This window comes from Engraulis encrasicolus, chromosome 14, assembly GCF_034702125.1.
Source record: "Engraulis encrasicolus isolate BLACKSEA-1 chromosome 14, IST_EnEncr_1.0, whole genome shotgun sequence".
NCBI lineage: Eukaryota > Metazoa > Chordata > Actinopteri > Clupeiformes > Engraulidae > Engraulis > Engraulis encrasicolus.
Window position 1 is genome coordinate 45,602,437 of NC_085870.1, and position 25,175 is coordinate 45,627,611.

Here is a 25,175-nt window from a genome sequence, read left to right on the forward strand (position 1 = left end):
CGCGTTACTCTGCGAACTGGAGGAAGTGGGTGTGTGCGCGAAAAAGTCCTCTTACCATCACCATGGCAGCCCCGAGAATCGCAAAGATCATGGTGCTTGCATAGAATTATGTGGGGAAAACTTCCCAAACTCGACGTTTCCCCTATGTTCACCTTCCCATGGATCTATCCCCTATAAGAATCCACCTGCTGATATCAGAAGCGTCCTCGGTTGAAGGCACCCCACAGATGACGCTTCCACGGGGGCACGACCCTGATTTCCCTCTTAGCTCTGAGAGGCACGGTCCTCGGCGGATTCTGCGAGCGGTCCCTCTCGTCACCTCACATCCCCGCCATATACATGACACACGCACCTCCACCTGCGAGCTGTTCGCTGAGGAGTGGCGCCGCTGTTTGGGTGAATGAGGAACGCAGAAAACAGCTTCTCGAAGATATCCTCGTTGTTATTACAGATGCACTGCACCTTAAGACCGTTCCAAAGAGCGACTCAGAATGAAGACTCTCATGGCGCGCAGCTGATTTCCTCGCTCTGTCGAGGGAAACTTGCCCCCCCTTTCAGTCCTCCAGCGCTTGTTGCTTGTTTTCCCTCCCCAGCAGCTGTGGCGAGTTCAGGCTGTCAGTTGTGTCGTAACTGTATATAGCGTCCCTCTCCTTCGGCATCCAACAGTAGGGAAGATTACAGCACTTGCGCAGGCAGGCAGGCAAACACTGGATCCTCCCACCCTGCGATTCAGGAGGAGAGAGAGATCAGACAGTAGCCGACTCGCAGGGGAGAGAGACCATAGAGAACCTGCACCCTGTAAGCTGCACCGAGCCTTGTAAGCCGCCACAGACACCCTGTCAGTGTGTTGTTTCTTTTCTCAGCTATGCACAAGCACACGCAGACAAATATTCACCATAACGCAACAGGATGTAAGGTACCCTGTGCTGTGCGCACTGGCTGTTTGAAAAAGAAATGTTTTTGACAGCTAATGGAGAGGGCCTTAATGCGCACTGTATCTTACTGGCTTCATGTCGCCTAATTTATACAATGTTACATCACATCTGTAAGCACATTCTTCCCCTGTGACGAGTGACATTGCAGATCAAATTGGTATTCTGCACCATTCGTTGGGGCAGGGCTTCGCGTGTGACAGGCACCCATTCACTTAATTGGCGAAGCCGCTGTCAGGCATAAACAGCAAGGGAGATGCGCGCACCACCGGGGGGTTGGCGCTATAGCGAATGTCAATTACTGGGCATGGTCTTACGGTGTGCCGTTTTGGTCTGCTCTCTGTTGAATGTTGTGCTTATTTTTAAAATCAGCATTTTCTACAGTTGGGCAAATGAAGGTTGGTTCAATACTGTATATTTGTGTATATTTTATTTTATTCTATTAATAGTCTCTCTCACACACTCACACCTTGCAATTTCAACATTTATTTTCATGTCCCACATAGACTACCCAAGGCAACATGGTGAGTAAACCTGACTCTTATGGGTCATCTTGTTGTTGTGATACATCAGCAGTGCTTACAGTTTTAAAGTGGGCAGCAGACTTTAAAGAGTGCATGTATTGCCAATGGCACTGCTAATACAGAGTGCATCTTAATATGCGACCTTGCCTCCTCCACTTGCCTCCTCCACTTGCTTCTCGTCATGATGACATCACTGACAACAGCATTATATTTCAATATCTTGCAAAAGCTCAATTGTGGAGTCTTTTTCTCATTTGCAATTGGGATGGTGAATGAAAAACAGTCCCTCAAAAGTTGTTGTGGCTAGGCTGACAGCTGGGAAACTTTATCGTTTTCTCCACGGATGAGGGGCCAGGAGGCGGGACGAGGAGACAAGCGCAAGTGGAGGAGGCAAGGTCGCATATTAAGATGCACTCACAATCTCAAGGACGCATTTGAGTGCCATTAAAGGGCCTCTATGCTCCCACGGGGCATCCGCAAGGAGGCCAAGGTTCCTACTACATCATCATCCATCCCACACAGTACTCGCACTTACACCCCCAGTGCTATAGAGAAACCCCGTCATCATTAACCCGGCGACAACCTTGGACTTACTTTCTGTTCCCGCTGGCCTGGCAAGTTTCATTCTTAAAGGTGCACTGTGTAGGATGTGGCCAGAATAGGTATTGCCTAGCTTCTCATTGAAATTGTGCTGCCTATTGGCAAATTTTATATTCTCATAAATATTTACTAAGTAATAAAATAGTATTTACTAGTATGAGCAAAGCTCAAGTAAGTTTTGCAGGTAAACATGTCTATTTCTGGAAATGGCTCTGGCAGACCATGGAGAAGATCCCCCTTTTCATGTATGAAAAGTGCAACTTTCCCAGTCATACTGAATACTTAGAATTTGATGGTGGTGGCATTTTTAAAAAAGGTAACATTTGTGAATGGGCATCATGGATTTGAGATGAACTACTAAAAATATTACACGGTGCACCTTTAAGCGCCGTCTTATAGTACCACTCCTCACTCTCCCACTCACGGGAGCTCTGCAAGACTTGACAACTGCAGCGCCTCCCGTTTTCCACAATTTATTCAAATCTACACCATTTAGTGAATTACTTGCTGTCACTAGCGTTATGTCATATGCTGGAAGGATATGGTATATGCTGTTGCTGCCGCCCGCCGGCCTGCCTGACAGGAAGAATAAAAAACACCACAGACTGTTATTTTGCTTTTTTTTGACATTTATTCCATTATCAGATTCATTATTTACATAAAGAATTTCAGGCACTCTGGACTGAGCTCTCAGTTTGCAATGAACTCAATATTTTTTTTTTGTAGTCTTGCTAAATATACAAAAAAAGGACAGACAAAAAAACAAAACAAATCTATCTCCCCCCTGAGCAGATAACAAATCTGATGTTTAAAGAATTTATCAAAACATTGCAATAATATAATTATAAAGTTTCCATCATTTCTATCAATGCCTGTCACCATTTGGATCAACAACTAAATCCTCCTCAATAATAACCTGCGAGAGTCTCACTCACACATGCACGCACACTTGCATTAAAACCCTACATCAGTCAGCTAGAAGGTCGTTCTCACACAACACAAGCACACAATGGAATAGAAAAAAACTACACCTCTGCTCATCTTGTTTTTTCATGTTGCACATCCCAGGGCATCACACATACGTGACAAGGCAAAAAAGTATATATATAATAAAAGAAAAGAATTAAAACAAAATAGAAAAAAGAAATGAAAATGGATTATTACACTTGTAGTACTTACAGTAAACCTATCGCTCTTCAGGAGGGGGAGCACAGAGGAGAAATGAGAGGGACCGAAGATGAAGAGGGAGAAAAGAAGGGAAGAGAGAGAAGAGGGGATGGAGAAGGGGTATCTGCCATGTTAATGGCCTTGTCCATGTCACAGGGGGGTGATGGAGAGTCGCAGGGGCCAGAGGTTGGGGATTAGAATGAGGTGACCCGTAACCTTGTTAATTGCTAGAGAGCGGAGAGGGGGGACCAGGATATGGGATGTCATACACCCCCACCCACCCCACCTCTACACAGCAATGCTCCCCCTGCATGCCTGCCTGCCTGCCTGCGTGCGTGCGTGCGTGCGTGCGTCCCTCACCCACTGAAGGCATCACTGAGCAGTGATGTGTGGCTGAAGGGGGGAGGTGGGGGTGGGGGTTTCAAGTGACAGAGGGTGCAAGAGTAGGTAAAAAAGGAGCCACCTTGTCACTGCTCGGCACCCTGCCCTTGCATTCCTACAGTAGGTAGGTCTGTACCTATGCATCTTATCATTGTACAGGAAACTCCTCCAACCAAGAAGAAGAAAAACAACTAAAACCATTAAATGCCACCTCACTTGCTATGGGAACACGGGTCAGGTGCATGTGAGTGACCATGCCCGTCCTTGGCTCCCTGGAGCACAAGGTTACTGGTGTTGGAGGTGGAGGAGGAGGAGGAGGGGTGCAAAGCTTTTCTGGTGCCCTTGAAAGGGGGCAGAGGTCATTGCAAGGCAGCAGGCATGGTAAAAGGAGGGGGGTGATGCTGTTGCATCGTGAGTAAGCCCTACTACCCCCTGCCCAACAGTTCTGTACTGTGTTTGTGTGTGTGTAAATATGGCGTGAATGTGTGACTTTGGTGGGGGGGGCAGACAGTGCAGTGACGTGACGGCAGAGCACATCACATCACAGTACTGGGGAGGGAGCAGCCCGCTGCTCTGATCCGCTCAGCTCGGATCCGCTCGGCTCTGCACGGCACGGCGCGGCTCAGTAGAAGCAGACTGTGTGCAGGAACGGCCGCCCGCTCTTCTCCTCAAACTCCTGGAGCAGCTCGTCCATCTCGTTCTCCATGTCATCCGTGTGCTGGATCTGATGGAGACAAAGAAAAACAAGAACAACATGGTATGAACTTCAGAAAGACGTATTGTTCACTACAGAGTGAGCTGTAATGAGTGCAATGAGAACGCTGAACTGGACAGTGAGAATTCTACTTCAGAATGAGTTAAGCCTGGTCAAGAATGAATTAGCGCTTTGATTGTACACGATAGTGAAGCTGACTGGTAAAATGTCATATCACAAGAAAAGATGAATGCACAATAGGCCTTCGCCTCTAAATCAATGCGTTTCCAACACATTGAACTGGTTATCCATACTGTAAATTAGATTCTCAACGGAGGATGTACAGCCCCCAAGGGGATGTTGGGGAGCCCTTTAGGAACGGTGAGAAGGAGACCCCTTCGAGGGGGATGTTCAGTTGCAAATGGAGGACAATGGTCCGTTTATTTCTTCAATACTTAGGGGGGCGTTGGCAGGCTCATGATGAGGTCAAGGGGCGTTTGTTTACAAAAAGGTCGAGAACCACTGCACATGTACATGTTTTCATGCATCTGCAACATGGCATCAATTCAAACGCCCCCCTGTGCCAACAGTAGCAATGCAAACTCAAAGGCAGCCACACTGATCACCTGGGCCTATACTACAAAGCTGGTTCAGGAGTAAAGGTTAAAGTTAAGTTAAGAGGTAAATCATCTAATAGAAGAGCCTGGAGTCCTCATTTTCTTAAAAGGCTCTTCTATTAGATGATTTACTCCTGAACCAGCTTGGTAGTATACCCCCCTGTGTGCACCCAATCTGGCCAATCCAAAGCAGAGACTGCACACACTTCCTGCATGGAGGGCTGAGGCCACAGCACAGACAATTAATGTGCATGATGATCTAACGTTGAAGCAGTTGTACCCAAACATTCAAGACGATCACCCGTGCCCTCTTAAGTTGAGAAAGATCGACCTCATGAACTCTTGAGTAGGAACTTTCAATAAAGATAGTTTGCATTTTCCTGTTTTGTGTGTATAGTAAATGAGCCTGTTGGTTCGGCAACTACAAGAGTTACAGATGTGCGCAGTAGTAGATCCCTGGATGTCCCTGGATACTCACACACTGGCAAAGCTCGCAGATGAGGAAGGCTCCGAGCGTGGCCTCCTCGTGGTTATCCTGGATGTCCACGTTGATCACATGCACCGGCTGGAACGACTCCTGCTCACGAGAGCTCAGGTCTGGAGAGGAGCAGACAAGGATGGCACATCAGAAGACAGAGGGGGAGGAGAAGAGAAGAGAGAAGAAGAGAGAAAAAAACAAGGTGAATGAATGAAAGTACACAAGTAGAACAGTGGTGATGAGGAGACAAGATGAACAGCAGATGAAAGAGGGAGCGTAAAAGAGAGGAGAGGAAAAGGGTGGATGTAGACAAGAGGGACAGAGGACAGCAGAGAAAGATGTTTGGAACTGACACACAAGCAGCTCATGGAATTATATGGAATTATAACTAGCTCATGGTAATTATTCGCTTCAATTGATATTAAGGATTCAGCAAGTTAAAAAGCTCCTCAAAAAATGTCTCACAGCCATGCTGCTCTGTGAGGCGTTCTGTTCTGGCACTCACCCTCCAGCACCTGATCGTAGACCCTCTCTTCACAGGTGATGACCAGGTCAAACTGGTCTTTGCAGTTCTGGAACCTCTCCGGCCGAGACTTGATGCGCTTGTTACGGTCCAGCATGTGGAGGATTCCATTTTGTGTGTATCTGATTGGTGGCTTGGGTTAAGGAAATAAGGCAAGTAGACCAATGACACAGCTAGATAAGAGTGGAAGCAATGAGAGGCCTTCATTGACTATGAATAAAATTAATAAACAACACAAACCAAACCAAACAAACCAACGAAAAAAGGAAGAAAAAAAAAAAAAACGAGAAACAAATACAAGCATGCTTGTTGGTCAATGTGTATGCGAGTAGTCGCCTAAAACAAATCCACTGTCAACTCTAGGGAAAGTGGTTTGTTTATGGTGTGTTTGGGCTGGAGGCATAGTTGCCTCATTATCCACTTTCTTTGTAGTCCGTTTTGCTTTGCAAAAAAAAAAAAAAAACAACTTTACAGTATAGGCTCTACATCCTATACAAATACATCTTACTTCTACGGACAGGCAGCCAATTTCCTAGGACTGTTAATGACCACTTAGAGGGAGTAGAGAAGGGTTTTCTTTTCCCACTGTTAAGAAGTACACGCAAATAAAACTTTCTGTTCTTATGGAAGAGCATCCAAAGTACACGATGCTGCACAAGATCTTTTCTTTTGTTAACGGAGAACATAAGCTTCCGTGTCACTAAAAACTGACTGATACGGAAAAACACCACTGCCAACTGCCAAGTTAATTTATCATGCAACATCTAACTAGTTGCTTCATCAAATCACCAGAAAAAAACTAATTCCAAATGGTACCCATCCTCTTGCTCAACACTGGCTGTCTTGTACACTACTGGCTGTAGTGTGTTGTTACACGAAATACTCTACTGTCCCCTAGTGGTGGCATCACGTAATTATCCATTTCACCTCAGTACCATTTTTATGATCTGAAGATGGCAGACATTTCCAGGATTTAAAAAAATTAAACAGGTCAGTAAGAATATGTTCGACAGATAGTCTCTAAACTTTAACTAGCTTTAAACACAGAGTATGTAATTTTAAATATAGTAGTTAATTTCTGGAATTTGTGCAGCCCATTTCCAAATGTTATCTTTTCAGGTGCAATCAACATTAAATTCCTAAGTAGCCTATTCATTATAACTTTTTTGACACTTTCTCCAGAAATCAAAAAATCTTCTCCATGTCCGCCATTTTCAATTACTAGTCATAGACACCTTTGGCTGCCAAACTTACTGTACTTTGGTCAGAGCAGTAGTTTATTACTTGGTAAAACATCATGAAAAGATGAACTTAGTGATTGGGCTGCATACATTAAAATGAAATTAAACAATTAAAATGACATGCTCTACCTTTGTATGTGAACGGCTGTAAAAGCACCCCCCCCCCCCCACACACACACACACACACACGCACAAAGATCGATAGATAAGATAGATAAATAGATACTAAATGTTGTGGTCAAAGTGTAAATGTACTTTCTCCAGCCCTTCGTCCCATTTGAACGTTTCCATACAAAGGAGTATTGTTACGCTCTAGATGTGCAAGTAGGCTACTGGATGGATTAGGTGTGTAATCCGACCCCAACCCCACCCCCGTCAGCTTCCTTGTTGGCAAGTGACAGTTACAATCTACTTCTAAATCAGTGTTTATAAACCTTTTTTGAACAAATCCCCCCTTGGCCTCATCACAATCCTCCCAACACCCCCTTGACCTCATCACTGACGACGCCCCCTTTAGTATTAAAAAAATAAATGGACTAATGTCCCCCAATGGCAACAAGCACCGCCCCCTCTCAGCTGTATCCTTCTCAGCACCCCCCTAGAGCTCCCCGACGCTCCCTAGGGGGCTGTACCGCCCCCATTGAGAAACACTATTATAAGTCATGATTCAATTCAACCCAGGCAACCAAACTCCAGCCCACTCCTACACAGTCAACAGCACACCTGTAACAATAGAGCTGCCTGTACCACACCGCTGTGTCCAATAATGCCATTGCCATGCTCAGACTAACATGGCCATTTTTTTTATATACTGCCTCTCCACATAAAAGGAAATGAAACAAAAAAGGCACATGCTACACACTGACAAAACCAACCAATCTGTCAGGGTGATTAGTTAAATTAACACTAAAACATCCATTCATAATTTCATTCCAAAATATTAACTAAAGTCGACTATAAAGTTTACTATAAATCTCATCAATGGCATTCACACACAACTAACCAGCTGTTTATTACAACAAAGCGAAGTTCAGTCTTGAGGACTGGGTTACCAATACATTTAAGATTTCAGCAATTAATGTCAATCAACAGGAAACCAAACAAACTAACCATTTCCAGAGAGAGAGATTGTCTTCTTTCCCTTGTTTTGTTATAGCTGTAATCATCCGTACTGGCCAGAACTGACCGGCAGGGGGCAACCAGAGTGTTAACTTCAAAAAAATCCAAACATCTGTGAGTACCTCAGGACATCATGTGCTGCGCATGACAGTCACATGACACCACCACCCTTTGTTAGTGGCATGAGCCATCCTATCACAGCTACTTCGTGGACAGATTCAGTGAAAAAAAAAGCAGCCCCCCCCCCCCCCCCCCAAAAAAAACCTACATCCCCAGACATTTCAAGCAAGCAAAGAATACTCACTCACCCTCTCCACCACCACAACCACGAACAAACACACATGGAGAACACCCACAGAGTCCAAATTCTTCATGACATTTTTGACTCTACGGATAGACTTCTCCAACCATATCCAAGCCAAGAAATGACTCGAGTCGATTAGCAGTGTGGGACTGGGCCAGGCTTTTTTTTGTCTTCAATACAAACCCTTTTTAGGTTATTGCAACCAATCCTTGGAGTCTACATATAGAGCATGAGTTTGATCCTACATACAATAGGTCAGGTTGGAAAATGACTACTGATTCCTCACAAGTTAAAATAACTGTGCAAGTGCATGTCTCACATTCCCTACTTGTCCGTTAGTCAGTGTTGTGCTTAGTAAGTTTTAAAAGAGCAGTTCACTGGAGAATGAAAACACATCGATCCACCTGTCCAACGCTCCCCCTTTTTTGCCTCGGATTGGGCACAATAATGATTAAGTCTGTTGCTTATTGTGTTTCCCCATCACTACCAGCAGCTTTTGGGAGAAAAAGGAAAAAGAAAGCATGACTAAAATAAACCTGCCCAATATTAGTACCCTCCCGTCACCTTTTTACGTACGATTCAGATCGAGCCGTCCAGTTTGTCCAAGATTTTTGAGGGAAAACAAAAAAACAAAGTAAGCCCCAGGCAGGTGTACATCTAGCAGAGTAGGGAACCGGCAATAGATGTTGTGGATCAAACTGCCCATCTACCCAGCCTAATCCCCCCCGGCCTCAAGTGAGGATGCAGTCGTGTCAGTGTAATTAAGCTACCACCTGTCACAAAGCCTGTCTGCAGTTCAAAGCCTGCCTGCCTGCTGTTTCAAGTCTCCAAAGAAAATGAATTGTGCGCCTATGTGAGGAAAAAAACACACAAGACCCAGTGATCAAGCTGACGAGTGTGTGTGTGTGTATGGTGTGTGTGTGTCTGTGTGTGTTGTGTGTGTAAGCAGCCCTGCATGGATGAACACATGCAGATGTGTGATTTGTCATGTGCTGGGGATACAAGTCTTTGTCTTTGCGGACCAGATCGCTGTACATCTGCTCGTAAGTGATTTTGAAGTCATACACGTTGGGCTTGTCCGGAGCAGGACCTGGCAATTTCACATGTGAGCCGGTTCCAAATGACCTTACGTCAAACCCACGCTTGCTGTGGAGATAGAATAAGGGGTTAAGCAGACAGGAAAAACAGCATTATAAGTCACAAAGAGGACAGACAACAACAAGTTAAAGGAATAGGCTTGCTTGTGAACCCAGGAAAAATAAAAAGCAAAAAAAAAAGCCCACAAGAACACCACTAGCTGAGGGCCTTAGACCATTAGGTGGAAAGAATCACCCATTTACAGATCAATTGGACTTACCACTACATTTCTTTACCATGGAATTTTACCAGATATTTTAGTATATTCTTAGTCACACGCACTTCCCACGCTAAATGGTCCTAAATGTGGGGTTTAGCCGCTAGCAATCTAATAATTACTGCGAAATCTGACTGTAGGTGGACTTTTTCATAATGCCCACAACACTCCATTTTGTCCTGCCAGCTTCCGGTGCACTTCCCTGTTCAGGGAAATGTCAGAACGTGATGTTAAATCATGAATGTTTTTTAAAGTTCCTTTACGGTTTAAAAACAAAACCACACTACAGGGCTTTCGGTGTATTCAATTGAAACCATATTCTTGTATTCCTGCCTATAGTTGAAACTACGAAGCTCAGGTTTCAGCCCAACAACTGGTGTTAAAATGTGAATAGGCTACTGCGACGAAGTTTTTTAAGGGTGGCGTCGTAGAAAAACGGGGGGGGGAAAATGACGCGAAAGGATGGGACAAAGGCCAAGGACCCTTTGTAATCTTCTTCTCTTCATCCGACGTGCGATATCTTCTGATATCTTCGTTTATTTTACCTGAGGATGTTGTGAGCTTCCATGCTGCGGTTCTGGTTGCTCGAGCACACCACCGCTACGCGAAGTGGGTGGCTCGGCATCTTGCTCCACCCGGAAAAAAATGTAAAAGACTAAACGCGAAAATGAAAGTGTAATCGATTGAAATAATAGCGTGTATAAAATGTGTTCTTTGTCCCTATTTCTTAGCGTACACTACGACAGCGACCGTGTTGTGTGTTCTTGGGCAAATTCTAAAATGGCGGAGCGCTGCGAGATTAATGCATTTCATGCTGATGTCATTCGGTGAGGGAGGGGCGAATGCGGTTCCTGTGACGTCAGGTGCACCAGCACTGAGATATATTCTAGTAAGGGGAGATAGAACAGGTACATAGAAATTAACGGTGAAGATTCGTAACGCAAATATGGCGTCTACCCGCCTTTCTGGTAACAAGAGCCAATGTGCCTGCTGAGCTGCGTTGACAGTGATCCAATCATCTGGCTGCATCGGCGCACGCGAAATTATGCACATGCTCAGTTGTGAAAAGCCGTTGCTCTCGTGCCGTTATGGAACTACTGCGCCTGCGCTCTGTCAAAAAAACCGTGAGGAAAGTGGCTCAAAAAGCTTCATTTTGACTCGTATGACACAACCGAGTAGTCTAGGTTGATCAGTTTTTCACGGTCGTTTCAACCATATGGTTTTCACAACCGCTGGGTTCCCCTCCGTCCTATACTCAGTTTCCCCATTCATTTTTGCCATTGACTCTCAGATCTGGTCTACTTAATCGCGATAGCACCCCGGAGGCGTCACCAAGATGGCCGCCATATGTCCCCTCTCATTCTAAAATCTCTCTGACCAGCAGGCCTTTCCATTTGTTTCTAAAATTGTTCACATTGTAAAGTTGTCTATTGCCTGTGCTGAAACAATGACAATTTAATTCCATTGCCTCACGTGGGATACTCACTATGGTGTAGAACTAATGCATTTGCTTTCATTCAGTATCCTTTTGAAAAGGCTAATCAATCAAGTCATTGATTGATACAGGCAAGCCTGTATTAGGCCCTACTGAGGTTATATTCTCTAATAATCAATGAAAACTAAAGAAAATTGTCAACTAAACTTAGTTATTTTGGATGTATTATTGTGCAGGCTCTCTGAGACTCTCAGACTGTCCATGACCCCATTACCAACCCTAACAAAGAGACAGAAAATCAAAGGTATATTTCATGTGAAGATTGCTTTATTGATCACAAAGGGTAGAGCACAGTATTTATGCTGACAAACAGTCTAGGTCCTTTAAATAAACCTACGGCATTTATTACTACTTAGCGAGCACAGGTTTGAAATCATAAGGCATATGCGCTGTTTTGGGGTTCTTTAGCATGTACAGCGTAGTCGGTGATAAACTCTTTAAAAAAATAATAATCAAAAATCATAGGCTGAATGGTTTCTTACCTATTGCACATAACATTTTTTTATATACGTGTATATGTGAAATTATAAACATTGACAATATACAAATACCCATTGCATCAATGGCTTTTTCTTTCTTTCTTTTTTTTTTAGGAAAAAGCACAGCTTTCCCTTTGACAACTGAAGTAGGCTAGTGATGTCTGTAAAGATTCTCAGTGTTCATTTTATTACAAATAATTTTCTTGCCATAAAGGTCAGTGCAGCAAAGTCTGAGAACAAAGGTAGGTCCATAAGTATTAGCCTATGTGTCAAATACGTTATGCGTTTTTCTTAATTACTTAAATCAATATTTTTTTCTACATTATTGAGAAGAGAAGAAATTCAGAAATCCTGAATACTGATAATTACACTGTATACTTCAAATGCATTTTACGTTCATCTTTCAAGGCAAGAGGACATTATAGTCTTATGATTTTGACATTATTATTAACGTCGTGGAGTATGTGACATGCAATAATTCCTTGCCTGCTGAGCAATATCATTTCTTTCCGAAGAACAGTGTAAGTTATAGGATTTGTGAATTTGCATGTGTATGTCAGTGTGTGTGTGTGTGTGACTCACTCACAATACTGTTTTCCTGTTTCTGCGGCTGGCAAGTGATAGTGGCATGAGTGTGAGTATTTTGTATTTGAGTGTATTGTATGTATGTTGGCGTTGTGTAGCTGTGAAGACATACTGATGCTGTCATGTGTGTGTGTGTGTGTGTGTGTGTGTGTGTGTGTGTGTGTGTGTGTGTGTGTGTGTGTGTGTGTGTGGAGCCTAGTCCAAAACAATGACAGGGCCCTCCATGCGGTCGACCAAGGGCAAATAGGGCCCCCACCAACAATACTGGAGGGCCCTGAACCCAGGGGAAAGTGTCCTGTCCGCCCCTGGAGTGTGTGTGTGTGTGTGTGTGTGTGTGTGTGTGTGTGTGTGTGTGTGTGTGTGTGTGTGTGTGTGTGTGTGTGTGTGTGTGTGTGTGTGTGTGTAATGATATTCTGGTGGTGAGAACGTGAAAACATGACACTGGCATCTGAGGAGACTTCATATGTTTGTGTCGTCCTGTGTCATACTGTATGCTGTGTGTGTGTGTGTGTGCGCGTGTGTGTGCATGTGTGTGTATGCTTGTGTAATGATGTTATGGTGATGAGTGTGTGAACGTGAAATTATCACACTACCATGTGTGGAAATGTCATATGTTTGTGTCGTCATATGTGTCGTACAGTACGTGCGTGTGTGTGAGTGTGTGTGTGATATGAAGCCATGCTAGCGCCGTGTGTGTGCCAGGTGCGTGTGTGTGTGTGTGTGCGAGGTGGGGCTCATGATGTTCTCGGTGATGTAGGCCACCAGCAGACAAATGATGACCAGCATCACGCAGATGGCTCCTCCCACCGTCGTCATGGCGATCACAATGTCCTGCATCCCTGTGGGGGAGATGCTGAACTCCACACAGTCGTCCCCACCACCACCAGCGAGGGCCGACCCCTGGCCCTGTCCCTGTCCCTGGTACACGGCCTCCAGGGGCTGGAGGCAGATGCGGTAGGGCACATTGTCGTGCAGCTCGTTCAGCATGTAATCTCTGCAGCTGGAGCCCAGCTGGACTCCCGTGCACTCGAACTGGGTGTAACTGCCATTCCACCAGCAGCTGAGTTTGAAGCCGCCATGGCCATGGCGTCGGCTGTACCTCCTTCGCCCTCCCTCACCTCCCTCTCCTCCTCCTCCTCCTTCGTGGTCTGGGACACTCGGCTGGATGGTGTTGGTTGTAGTAACAGACGCCCCCTCCAGCTCCTGCTCCTGTTCCTCTGGCTCAATGCCCTTGGCCGTAGGAGCCTCCTGGGCAGTGCGATGGGCACGGTGCAGGGTCCTCTGCTGCTCTGCCGCCACACTCTGCTGCACCCGTCTGCCTGCCACCAGCCAAGTGTCCCGGACCGTCCACTGAATCAGCACGCTGCCATTGGTGAACATGTTGGCGACCAGGTGCCCCCCCGGGGACTTGACTCTCTGGCAGTCGGCACTGGGGCAGGGGAAGTGGCGCTGAGTCTGGCGGAAGCAGAGTTGCTCCGTGCTGCCCTGCTCCAGGAGACGATAGGCACACATGGTGCCCACTTCGCTAGAGATGCCCCGCACATGAGCTGCTGGTGGTGGTGGTGGTTTAAACCTCTTGGTGGGGGCATTGGTAGTGATGCTGCTGAGGCTGCCAGAGTTGTAGTTAGTGTTTGCAATTGTATGGCTAAGGCTGCTGTCCTGTGGTGGCTTTGGTAAAATCGTGACAGTGTCTGTGTTTAAGAATCCCTGCTGTTGATTGCTGGCGCCACCACTACGGTTGTTGTCATTATTGTGGTCCACTTTGGACAGCGGAGATGCGCGGCTCACGCCTCCCTCATCCGAGGAAGGGAGCGATGATCCAGTGGACGAGGGCGGCTTCCAGCCGCGGAGGGATGCGCCCGCATGGGTCACAAACAGCAGAAGAAATGGGAGAGAGGATGTGAGTGCCAATGTCGGGAGGCTTGTCATAGTGCAGCCCTTCTTCAATAGACTATAATGACGGCATGCGATGTTGAGAAATGGTCGACAGAGCCGTCACAACCGATGGCAAGCCGAAAACAGAGGGAAGGCAAGGCACACCTCCTTGGCTGCCATAACACATCTCTAGCCTACAGGCACGTCAATGACAAAAATAAATAAACAAAAATCCAAATCTTGCTTGAATTAGGCTATGCTGTGCCACGAGGGACCAGGGTGACCTGAAAATGGAACACCAAGCCGGGATGAGGCAGATTAAAGATCGAGAACAGTTTTCAAAATTAGGTCTTAACATTTAAGCTCATTTCAGGCGCAAAATATGTCACGGTTAGGACCATTACACCAAAAAGAAGGTAGCTAGACATCGCTTCATATGCTAATCAAAATATTAACATAGCAGACAAAGCGACAGAAACAATCAACTGTGTGCGCGCCTTACTTGTCGCGTCTGATTCTTGCGCCCTGGATGCTCTGATGTGTGTTTTCCTGTCTTGAGAGAGGAGGAGGATGAGAGCTGAAGTGTCAGGATGTTTGAAGTCATCTTCAGTCAAGGACATCATGAGTCATGTTGTGGGCTAGTAGTTCCCACTCATGTTACCTGCTCCTTCCATACAGCAGGCTGAGGTCCAACTGCCCCACTAAAAGCTGTGCGTCGTAGCGTAGGCAGCTACCCTATCCCGCACCTTGGCACGGTGTTCCGCGCGCGCACCATAACTAGGATTTATTTATTAATTCATTTATTTATGTATTTATTCATTCATTTATATATTTACTTATATATTTACTTAGTTATTTAAATACTGATTAAGTTTTAAATATGTTATGAAATACTATCAAATAGGCTACAATGATTTCCTCAACTGTGAACTTGCTTAGTTCTTAAATGTATGGTATGCAGCGACCCCATGTGGTTTTCTTGCGACCCCGCACGTCAATTAGGCCTCCATGAAGGTTATCTCTATCAGGCACTGATGAGAAGGTCATTCACTTCTCCTGTGACCTTAATTAATAGCAGAGGAGGATTTTACATAGATTTTAAATGTAGTATTAAAAAAGACACACAAATCTTACAGAACAGATTTCCACAGAATTTACACCACTTTTACTCCCTAGTCCGCACATCAACAAAAGTGTATTAGGTTAATTAAAAAAAAAAAACAATTTCAGGCCTATATTTATCCTAGTGTCTCACAGACTTTTTTTTTACATTTGCCATGTTGTGTTTCTGTGTATTAATCTGATAATTAATTATCTCAGTCCCTCTGAGCCCATCAGGTCAGCAAAGCAGGCATCCACAAACAAAAACACAGGCTAGAGATCACCATGCACTGAGGACCAAAGTGATGTGTCATGAAACGCTAGCACCAACACAAACATGCTGACTCAGTGGAAGCAGAGGCAGTGTCTAATAAGTCCCTGCGGGAAAGAGCTATACAATGCCTAGCTTCCATTCAGGGTTCGGAAGCCAACAGGGGGAACAAAGGGATCAGTGTCCCAGGCCCAGGGAGAGGGGGCCCAGAATTGGGTCTTTATTAAATTGTATGTATTGGAGGGGGTATTTCGGCCAAAACTGTCAGTGGCCCTGGTTCCATTCATTAGTTCACTCGCCAATAACTGAGCTAGCTGCTAACAGATAAAAAAGACTGCCACTTTTAAAGTGTACAGTATTGCAAGAACAAAAAGATTTTGGGCCTGAAAAGAGATTATGCTTACAGTAAGACAATTGAGTGAATGACATATTATGGGTCCTGTTATGTCTATTTTTAATGGAATGATGACTTAAAAGCAACAGTGACATTTTGCTTTACAAGCATTAGCTTCAAAACCCCTTTTTTTCTGAATCGAGTCAGTTAAGTGAAATGCAGCGTTCTGTGAAGTGCAGCGTTTTGTCCTCTCCCTCCCTCTGCTGAAATGTGTGTAGGCATTATTTAAGGGTTTTTTAGGTTGGCGCCACCACTGGCAGTCTCTTGAGGCCGTGTCCTAGAACACTCTGGACATTTTTTTTCCTCCTCCATGTCCTCATTTGTTACATCATCTCATCTGGATCTGGGGTTTTTTATTACTGTACACACTGTAAACTGAGTCATGTACAGCACTGTTTCCCAACCCCTTTTTTTGTCTCGCGTACCCCCTAAGCCTTTTTGTAATGCCATAAGTAAAGTACCCCTTCACTCATTCTCTACAGCTTATCTCATACCTCTACCCCAATGTCACTATCCTCCATACATTAGTTATTCCATTTTCCCTGTACCCCTGCATTGCAAACCCATAAGCATGGGATTGGATGGCTCTTAATTTTCTAAATTTTAATGAAAGTAAAACTGAAGTTTTAGTGCTTCGGCCCAATACTTCCCCTGGCCCACCTATTGACCTGGGCCCTCTTGGACCCTATGTCAAAGATAAGGCAAAAAAAACCCTTGGTGTGACCCTTGATCCTATCCTAAAATGGCTAGACAAATCAACATGGTCGTAAGATCCAGTTTTTATCAACTAAGGTTTTTATCCAAGGCCAAGCCTTTTTTATCTTTTAAAAATTTTGAAAATGTTTTCCATGCTTTTGTCACCTCCCGCTTAGACTACTGCAACGCCCTTTATGCCGGCATAAGCTCCGCCTCTCTCACTCGGCTACAACTTGTTCAAAATGCTCCTCACCAAGACACGTAGGCGGGAGCATATCACTCCTGTACTTGCTGCTGCCCTCCACTGGCTCCTCATATGATGCAGGATAAATTTTAAGATTCTTTTATCTGTTTTTAAAGCCCTACACGGTCTGGCACCCCCCTACCTAGCTGATCTTTTAACTATTCAGAATCACTCCAGGGCAGTTAGGTCTGCCGACAAAATGTGTCAAGTGGTGACCCGCTCAGTAGAGGGGATCGGGCCTTTGCAGTTGTTGGTCCTAAACTGTGGAACAAGCTCCCTCTTCACATTCGCCTGGCTCCCTCCTTAGCTGTTTTTAAAACAGTTCTTAAGACCCACTTTTATGCCCAGACTTTTGTTTCTCCTTGATCCCAGTTCTTGTCTTTTAATCTCAACTGGACCTTTTTTCACTTATTTATTTATTTATTTATTTATTTATTTATTTATTTATGTATTTATTTATTTATTTATTTATTTATTTATTTATTTATGTATTTATTGTCTTTTACCCTTATTATGTATTGACATTCCTGTGTGATCCCTGATATTTCTTTTAGTTTACTTTGATATATACCCTTTATTGATCATGACTTCTCTTGGTGTATTGTTTTAGCTACACCGTATCTTGTACGAATGCTTGTGCTTTTTAAAATTTTATTTTTGTGTGTGTGTTTTTATGTGTGTCTTCATGTCCCTTTGTCTGTGTTGCTCCATGTTGTTTCAAGTCTTTACGTAGGCCTTCCTGTTAGCACTTTGGTCAGCTGCTCATGTTGTTTTAAAAGTGCATTACAAATAAACTTTGACTTGACTTGATAAGCCTAGCCTAGTGGTACATGAACCCCCTGTTCAGGAAACACTGATTTACACAATGTGGGAATTTTTTATTTTTTATTTTTTTTATTCACTTTGCTAATTCTGTTGGAAAGTGCACTATTTGATTATTTCAAATTTCCAAAAAATACATAGAAGTAACATGTGTGGAATACGTAGAAATAAGATCAACTCTTGGTCACTGGTTAAAATGAGGCCTTTTCAAAATCTTGTCACCTTGGCTTGAAACCTTACAGAATAAAAGCATTTAATTTAGATGCATGTCCTACAGCAATGATTAGCTAATGTTCGTTAACTTTGAGCCAATGTCTTAATTTTGATATATTTTAATAGGCTCCCAAGTAAAAAAAAAGTGTACTTAATATATACTTAATAAGTACGTTTTATTGTATTTAAAGTGTACTTCAAAAGTGTGTATTTAAAGAATGTTATTTTGGGACAACTTATAGTATACTTAAATGTACTTGAAATATAATTAAGTAGAGCTTAAACACATTTTAAGTTGACTTTTTTGTACTAAAATTAAACTGCTTAAGTACATACTTAAGTTGTGTTATTTTGGGACAACTTATAGTATACTTAAATACACTTGAAATATAATTAAGTAGAGCTTAATCACATTTTAAGTTGACTTTTTTGTACTAAAATTAAACTTTGTACAAGTGTACTTAATATACTAAAAATATATTTAACTTTTAGTACATTATAAGTATACTAACCAAGTCACATTAAAATGTGTTTAATGTGAACTTTAGCATGCGGATAAGTGCATTTTAAGTACATTAGAAATCTATTTCAATGTCATGAGAAAGTACTTTATAGTATACTGCAGAAGTACATACTTAAGTTGTGTTATTTTGGGACAACTTATAGTATACTTAAATGCACTTGAAATATAATTAAGTAGAGCTTAATCACATTTTAAGTTGACTTTTTGTACTAAAATTAAACTTTGTACAAGTGTACTTAATATACTAAAAATATATTTAACTTTTAGTACATTATAAGTATACTAACCAAGTCACATTAAAATGTGTTTAATGTGAACTTTAGCATGCGGATAAGTGCATTTTAAGTACATTAGAAATCTATTTCAATGTCATGAGAAAGTACTTTATAGTATACTGCAGAAGTACATACTTAAGTTGTGTTATTTTGGGACAACTTATAGTATACTTAAATGCACTTGAAATATAATTAAGTAGAGCTTAATCACATTTTAAGTTGACTTTTTTGTACTAAAATCAAACTTTGTACAAGTGTACTTAATATACTAAAATCATACTTAACTTAAGTACATTTCAAACATACTTACTAATTCACTTTAAAATATGTTTATTTTGTACTTTAGCATGCAGTTTAGTGTATTTTAAGTATACTACAAATCTATTTCAAGGTCTTTAAGTACATTTTAAGTGTATTGACTCTAAATGTATTTTAAGTATACTACAAGTAGATTTTACTTTAAGCACATTTCAAATATATTTATTTTAAGTACACTTTAAATATATTTCAAAAGTATATGAAAAAAACATTAATGTAATCTCGAATTGCTCATTTCCATTGTACATTGTCTTGTTCACAACCATCAGCCATTCACATGAACCTTCCTTTCACCTTCACTTCAGACAACAACCTCTGCCTCAACCAGGATTTGAACCCACAACTCACTGAACCACAGACCTGCACTCTAACCACTAGACCACAACTACCTGTTCTTCAACAGGCACAATTACGTTCTTGAAGTAATAGTCTTGAGTAGTACACTTTAAGTATACTTTTATATATTTAATAATAATACTTAGAAATCATTGGTGGTGGTATGCTTTTATCGAATTAAAGACACTTTTACATGTTTAATTTGTGCACCAAAAAGTACACTTAAAGTGCACTTAATACACTAATAACACAACTTAAGTACAGACTTCAGTATTGTGCTTAAAAGTGTAATAGGTAAGGCCTTACATGCCTTTTTAAGATCTGTTTGTGCTCTTCAATATGGTGTTTTTACCATGAAAATACATTAACAAAATGGAAGGTGGAAGGTTATTTAATGTTACAAAGCATAATGAATAAATAAGCCTAGGTTAAAATACACTAAAATGATGGTTAAAAAAAGTACCCAGGTGAAACAAAATGTACTTAATATACTTAATAAGTATGTATTTTTGTATTTAAAATATACTTCAAAAGTGTGTATTTAAAGAATGTTATTTTGGGACAACTTATAGTATACTTAAATACACTTGAAGTATGATTAAGTAGAGCTTTAACACATTTTAAGCTGACGTTTTGGTACTAAAATCAATCTTTGCAGAAGTGTACTTAATATGCTAAAATCATACTTAACTGTAAGTACATTTTAAATATACTTACTAATTCACTTTAAAAGATGTTTAATGTGTACTTTAACATGTGGTTAAGTGTAACTATTTGAAGTATGCTACAAATCTAATTCAAGGTCATAAGAAAGCACTTTATAGCATGCTGCAGAAGTACATACTTAAGTTGTGTTATTTTGGGACAACTTATAGTATACTTAAATACACTTGAAATATAATTAAGTAGAGCTTTAACACATTTTAAGTTGACTTTTTGGTACTAAAATCAAACTTTGTACAAGTGTACTTAATATACTAAAACCATACTTAACTTAAAGTACGTTTCAAATATTCTTTCTAATACCAAACTTTAGCACATTACTTTAAAAATACAAATACACTTAAACTACACTTAAATTACAATACACTAATAGTATATTTTTTAATACCACACTTTAGCACATTACTTTAGAAATACAAATAAACTTAAAATACACTTAAAATGCAATACACTAATAGTATATTTTCTAATACCACACTTTAGCACATTACTTTCAAAATACAAATACACTTAAAATACACTTAAATACAATACACTAATAGTGTATTTTATAATACTATACTTTAACACATTACTTTTAAAATACAAATGTACTTAAAATAGACTTAAAATTGAATATACTAATAGTATATTTAACAGTACCACACTTAAGCACATTACTTTAAAAATACAAATGTACTTACAATACATTTAAATACAATACACTAATAGTGTATTTTATAATACTACACTTAAGTACATAGCTTTTAAAATACAAAGATACTTAAAATACACTTAAAATATAATACACTAATAGTATACTTTATAATGCTACACTTTAGCACATTACTTTTAAAATACAAATGTACTTAAAATACATTTAAATAGAATATACTAATAGTATATATCATAATACTACACTGAAGTACATGACTTTTAAAATACAAAGATACTTAAAATACACTTAAAATATAATACACTAACAGTATACTGTATAATGCTACACTTTAGCACATTACTTTTAAAATACAAATGTACTTAAAATACATTTAAATAGAATATACTAATAGTATATATCATAATACTACACTTTAGCACATTACTTTTAAAATACAAATGTACTTACAATACATTTAAATACAATACACTAATAGTGTATTTTATAATACTACACTTAAGTACATAACTTTTAAAATACAAAGATATTTAAAATACACTTAACATATAATACACTAATAGTACACTGTATAATGCTACACTTTAGCACATTACTTTTAAAATACAAATGTACTTAAAATAGACTTAAAATACAATATACTAATAGTATATTTGACAATACTACACTTAAGCACATTACTTTTAAAATACAAATGTACTTACAATACATTTAAATACTATACACTAATAGTGTATTTTATAATACTACACTTAAGTATATAACTTTTAAAATACAAAGATACTTAAAATACACTTAAAGTGTAATACACTAATAGTATACTTTATAATGCTACACTTTAGCACATTACTTTTAAAATACAAATATACTTGAAATACACTTAAAATATAATACACTAATAGTATATTTGACAATACTACACTTAGCACATTACTTTTAAAATACAAATATACTTAAAATACATTTAAAATACAATACACTAACAGTATATTTTATAAAACTATATTTAAGTACATAACTTTAATAATACAAATTATTTTAAAATATATTTAAAATACACTAAACTATAAGTATATTTTTAAATACCATACTTAAGTACTGTACTTGATAAATAGAGTGTACTTAAAATATACTTTCAGAAAATTAAATATATTTAAAGTACACTTAAGTACACATTTTTTTGACCTGGGCCTACTAGGACTGTTTTATACTGTATGCTCCACATTGAACACTGTGGGCTACTACAACCAGTGCTGAGTTGTGCGGCATGCTCTCACTGGAACCACTGCATCAGTCTGGAACACATAAGCAATGGACAGAAATTGTTGCCGTGCAACAGATTATGTGGTGATCGTCAATGGCCAAGAAGAGCCTCTCAATCAGCAACAATGAAACGCGCCAACATAGATGTGAGAGGCATTCATATGTGATTAATTAGCTGTTTTTCCAATGAGGCTATAAAAGATTGCAAAGTGAGGTGAGCTGTCCTTCAGCGCATTACGCCAGCGGAGTATGGCTGGCAGAGAGTCAAACCAGACCAACTGATGGAGACTCAGACATGTCTGAGGTGCTAACGTTAGAAGCCATCTTATTTGGACTTCTGGTCTTCATGGAGATATGTCTGAGGTGCTCACGGTAGATGCCATCTTATTTGGTCTTCTGGTCTTCTCAGGGATCATCGGGAACATTCTGGTCATCTATGTGGTGAGTGAGTTAGATAGCCGGCAAACAACAAAATGCTGATGTTCTTAAGGGATCAGTATCAGCAGCTCATCTGCACATTGGTTCATTGGATTGCATATGCGTTCTGCATTTCCATTTTTCTCTCACTACACTTCCAGATATTTGAGCACAAATTGTATTTTACTCTTGCCTAGGGATGGTTAATGGACTAAGACACTTACAGTGTTTTTACCTAAATGTGTGCGTGTGCGTGTGTGTGTGTGTGTGTGTGTGCATGTCACTGGCACCGAATATCCCATCTCCGTCCCCAGGTGTTCGAGTCGGCCACAGGGAGCTCTTCTCGACACCTGCCGTCGTCGGACGTCATCCTGGTCAACCTGTCCATGGCCAACCTGCTGACCTCGCTCTTCCGCACCGTGCCCATCTTCATCTCCGACCTGGGCCTGGAGGTCACGCTGGCGCCGGGCTGGTGCCGTCTCTTCATGCTGCTGTGGGTGTGGTGGCGCGCGGTGGGCTGCTGGGTCACGCTGGCCCTCAGCGCCTTCCACTGCCTCAAGCTGCGGCGCCAGCGCGTGATGGTGGGGCCCCTGGCGCAGCGGCGCGAGCGCCGGCAGGTGTGGGCGGCCCTGGCGCTGGTGTGGGGCGTCAACCTGGCCTTCTCGCTGCCCGCGCTGGTCTACACCACGCACGTGCACGGCAACGCCACCGTGGAGCTGATGGTGATCAGCTGCACCACGCGCCCGCTGCTGGGCTGCGTCTGGGAGTTCCCCACCGCCGAGCAGGGGTCGGCCTTCGCCTCTGCCTCGCTGGCGCTCAACGAGGTGGCGCCGCTGGTGCTGATGATGGGCACCAACCTGGCGACGCTCCACACGCTGGCGCGCCACATCCGCTCCGTGACAGCCATGGGTGGCGGTGGAGATGGGCAGCCTCAGCACAACCAGCAGCAGCAGGGGGAGCTGGGTAGGCACGCGGCTAGCGAACGCAAGGCCGGCGGCGTCATCATGGCACTGGTCTCTCTGTTCGTGGTGTGCTGGGCGCTGCAGGTGGCAGCGGTGACCTACTACAACCATGACGGCGGGCACCATGCGGAGGGACTGCTAACGGTGTCTCACTTCTCCGCGTCGCTCTTCGTGGGCTTCAGCCCCATGGTGGTGGCCCTGGGCCACGGGAAGCTGCGGAGGCGGATCACGGGGATGATACTGGGCTGGGTGGACAGGGCCAAGTGCAACGCGAAAGGGGGAGCTAAGGAGGAGGCGCCGGTGTCTGACATGAGTGTCACTAGACAAACTGAGCTGACCAAGAGCCAGAGAGACAGACGGGTCATCAAGGTGGAAGCGCTTGGTAATACCTAGAAAGACTAATACAGTCAAGTGTCTATTTGTTTGTGTGTGTGTACGTGTGTTATGTCTGGGTATGCTGTATGTATTGTACATAGTAGCCTACATGAATTGCAATCTCAATCAATTTAGAGTAACATGCTTTCATTCTGTAGTTTTTCCACAAATCACAACTCAAAACAACACAAAAATGCAAACAATTAAAAAAACAGGTACATTTAGCACCTTTATTGCACAGTTTATTCATTATGTTTTCTGTGTGAGGTCACAGGCAGACATACACTATGCAGCAGGTGAAGTGTAAATCTGTACTAAGTCTGTATTTTCTGAACCACTTCGCTACAAAATACAACATATTCTATATGCATTCGATATGCATTCATGCAATAGCCTATGTACATGATGTATTTTAACAGCTTTTTCCATGTCATTCTGTGTCAGTTTGTAGCCTTACTGTATGTGGGAGCATTTTGTTATCACAGCTCATTTTGTGGTGGTGGCGTAATATGTCAGGCAAAAAAAAAAATAGCTCAGAGTATTCAGTGTGACATGATGACATTCAACAGCGCCCACAGCGGGAGGCGTCGTCAGGGAGGAAAGTAGCACTGCACTGCACTGCACTGCGGGTAGGCCTACACTACACACAGAGAAAATGTCACCGCCTCGGCAGAGGCAGGCCTGATGACAGCCATCATGTTGCTGGTATAGGCTACGATAGTAGGTGATGATTAATGCACATACACAGCACATTTTGCAGTGTTGATTCAACACTGAGAGAGTCGATTTAACGTTGTTAGATTATTTGGTCCCAGAGCACTCTCTAAGCGTTGAAATAACATCACATTTTTGTACTGCTTTAAAGGCGGAATAGTCTGGAAGATGGAAGGTTTGATGAAAAATAAACAGGACGAACGAACAGATGGTAGATGAAAGCCTCTGACATGACTTTACAACATGGAATGAAATGGAATTCACTATGAAATGTAACCTTTAAATTAATTTGATATAGTGGATCTAATGGAATTAGTTACCTCCGCCAAGGAAGTAATGTTTTCGGTCACGTTGGTCTGTTTGTCTGTCTGTCTGTCTGTCTGTCTGTTTGTCAGCGGCATAACTCAAAAACTAATCAACGGTTTTGGACGTGGGTTTGTTGATAATGACCCAAGGAACAAGTGATTCAATTTTGGTGGTGATCCGGATCACGAACCGGAACCAG

The 25,175-nt window shown here is 42.0% G+C and overlaps 3 protein-coding genes across 3 annotated transcripts; 1 reads left to right on the forward strand and 2 right to left on the reverse strand.

Moving 5' to 3' along the window:
- Positions 1-2,664: 2,664 nt before the first annotated feature.
- On the reverse strand, positions 2,665-10,722 carry ssu72 (SSU72 homolog, RNA polymerase II CTD phosphatase). The gene is made up of 5 exons (XM_063215911.1): positions 10,480-10,722; positions 9,583-9,726; positions 5,899-6,038; positions 5,394-5,512; positions 2,665-4,328 (listed from the first exon to the last, which is right to left on the reverse strand). Exons 1-5 carry the CDS (start codon positions 10,557-10,559, stop codon positions 4,227-4,229), a joined length of 585 nt encoding a protein of 194 aa, XP_063071981.1. The 5' UTR covers positions 10,560-10,722; the 3' UTR covers positions 2,665-4,226.
- A 2,223-nt stretch (positions 10,723-12,945) lies between these two features.
- Positions 12,946-14,918, reverse strand: fndc10 (fibronectin type III domain containing 10). The gene is made up of 2 exons (XM_063216680.1): positions 14,871-14,918; positions 12,946-14,652 (listed from the first exon to the last, which is right to left on the reverse strand). The coding sequence occupies exon 2, from the start codon at positions 14,420-14,422 to the stop codon at positions 13,175-13,177; it is 1,248 nt and encodes a 415-aa protein (XP_063072750.1). The 5' UTR covers positions 14,423-14,652; positions 14,871-14,918; the 3' UTR covers positions 12,946-13,174.
- A 7,489-nt stretch (positions 14,919-22,407) lies between these two features.
- Positions 22,408-23,974, forward strand: LOC134463483 (olfactory receptor class A-like protein 4). The gene is made up of 2 exons (XM_063216681.1): positions 22,408-22,643; positions 22,934-23,974. The coding sequence occupies exons 1-2, from the start codon at positions 22,557-22,559 to the stop codon at positions 23,972-23,974; spliced, it is 1,128 nt and encodes a 375-aa protein (XP_063072751.1). The 5' UTR covers positions 22,408-22,556.
- Positions 23,975-25,175: the final 1,201 nt, after the last annotated feature.

Excerpts from the sequence above, each read along its gene's own strand:
- ssu72 (XM_063215911.1), bottom strand. The coding sequence starts at position 10,559 with ATGCCGAGCCACCCACTTCGCGTAGCGGTGGTGTGCTCGAGCAACCAG. Across the intron at positions 6,039-9,582 it reads GTCCGCAAAGACAAAGACTT|ATACACACAAAATGGAATCC; the intron begins GTATCCCCAGCA and ends GCCACCAATCAG. Across the intron at positions 5,513-5,898 it reads CTACGATCAGGTGCTGGAGG|ACCTGAGCTCTCGTGAGCAG; the intron begins GTGAGTGCCAGA and ends GCTCCTCTCCAG.
- fndc10 (XM_063216680.1), bottom strand. The coding sequence starts at position 14,422 with ATGACAAGCCTCCCGACATTGGCACTCACATCCTCTCTCCCATTTCTT.
- LOC134463483 (XM_063216681.1), top strand. The coding sequence starts at position 22,557 with ATGTCTGAGGTGCTCACGGTAGATGCCATCTTATTTGGTCTTCTGGTC. Across the intron at positions 22,644-22,933 it reads ACATTCTGGTCATCTATGTG|GTGTTCGAGTCGGCCACAGG; the intron begins GTGAGTGAGTTA and ends CTCCGTCCCCAG.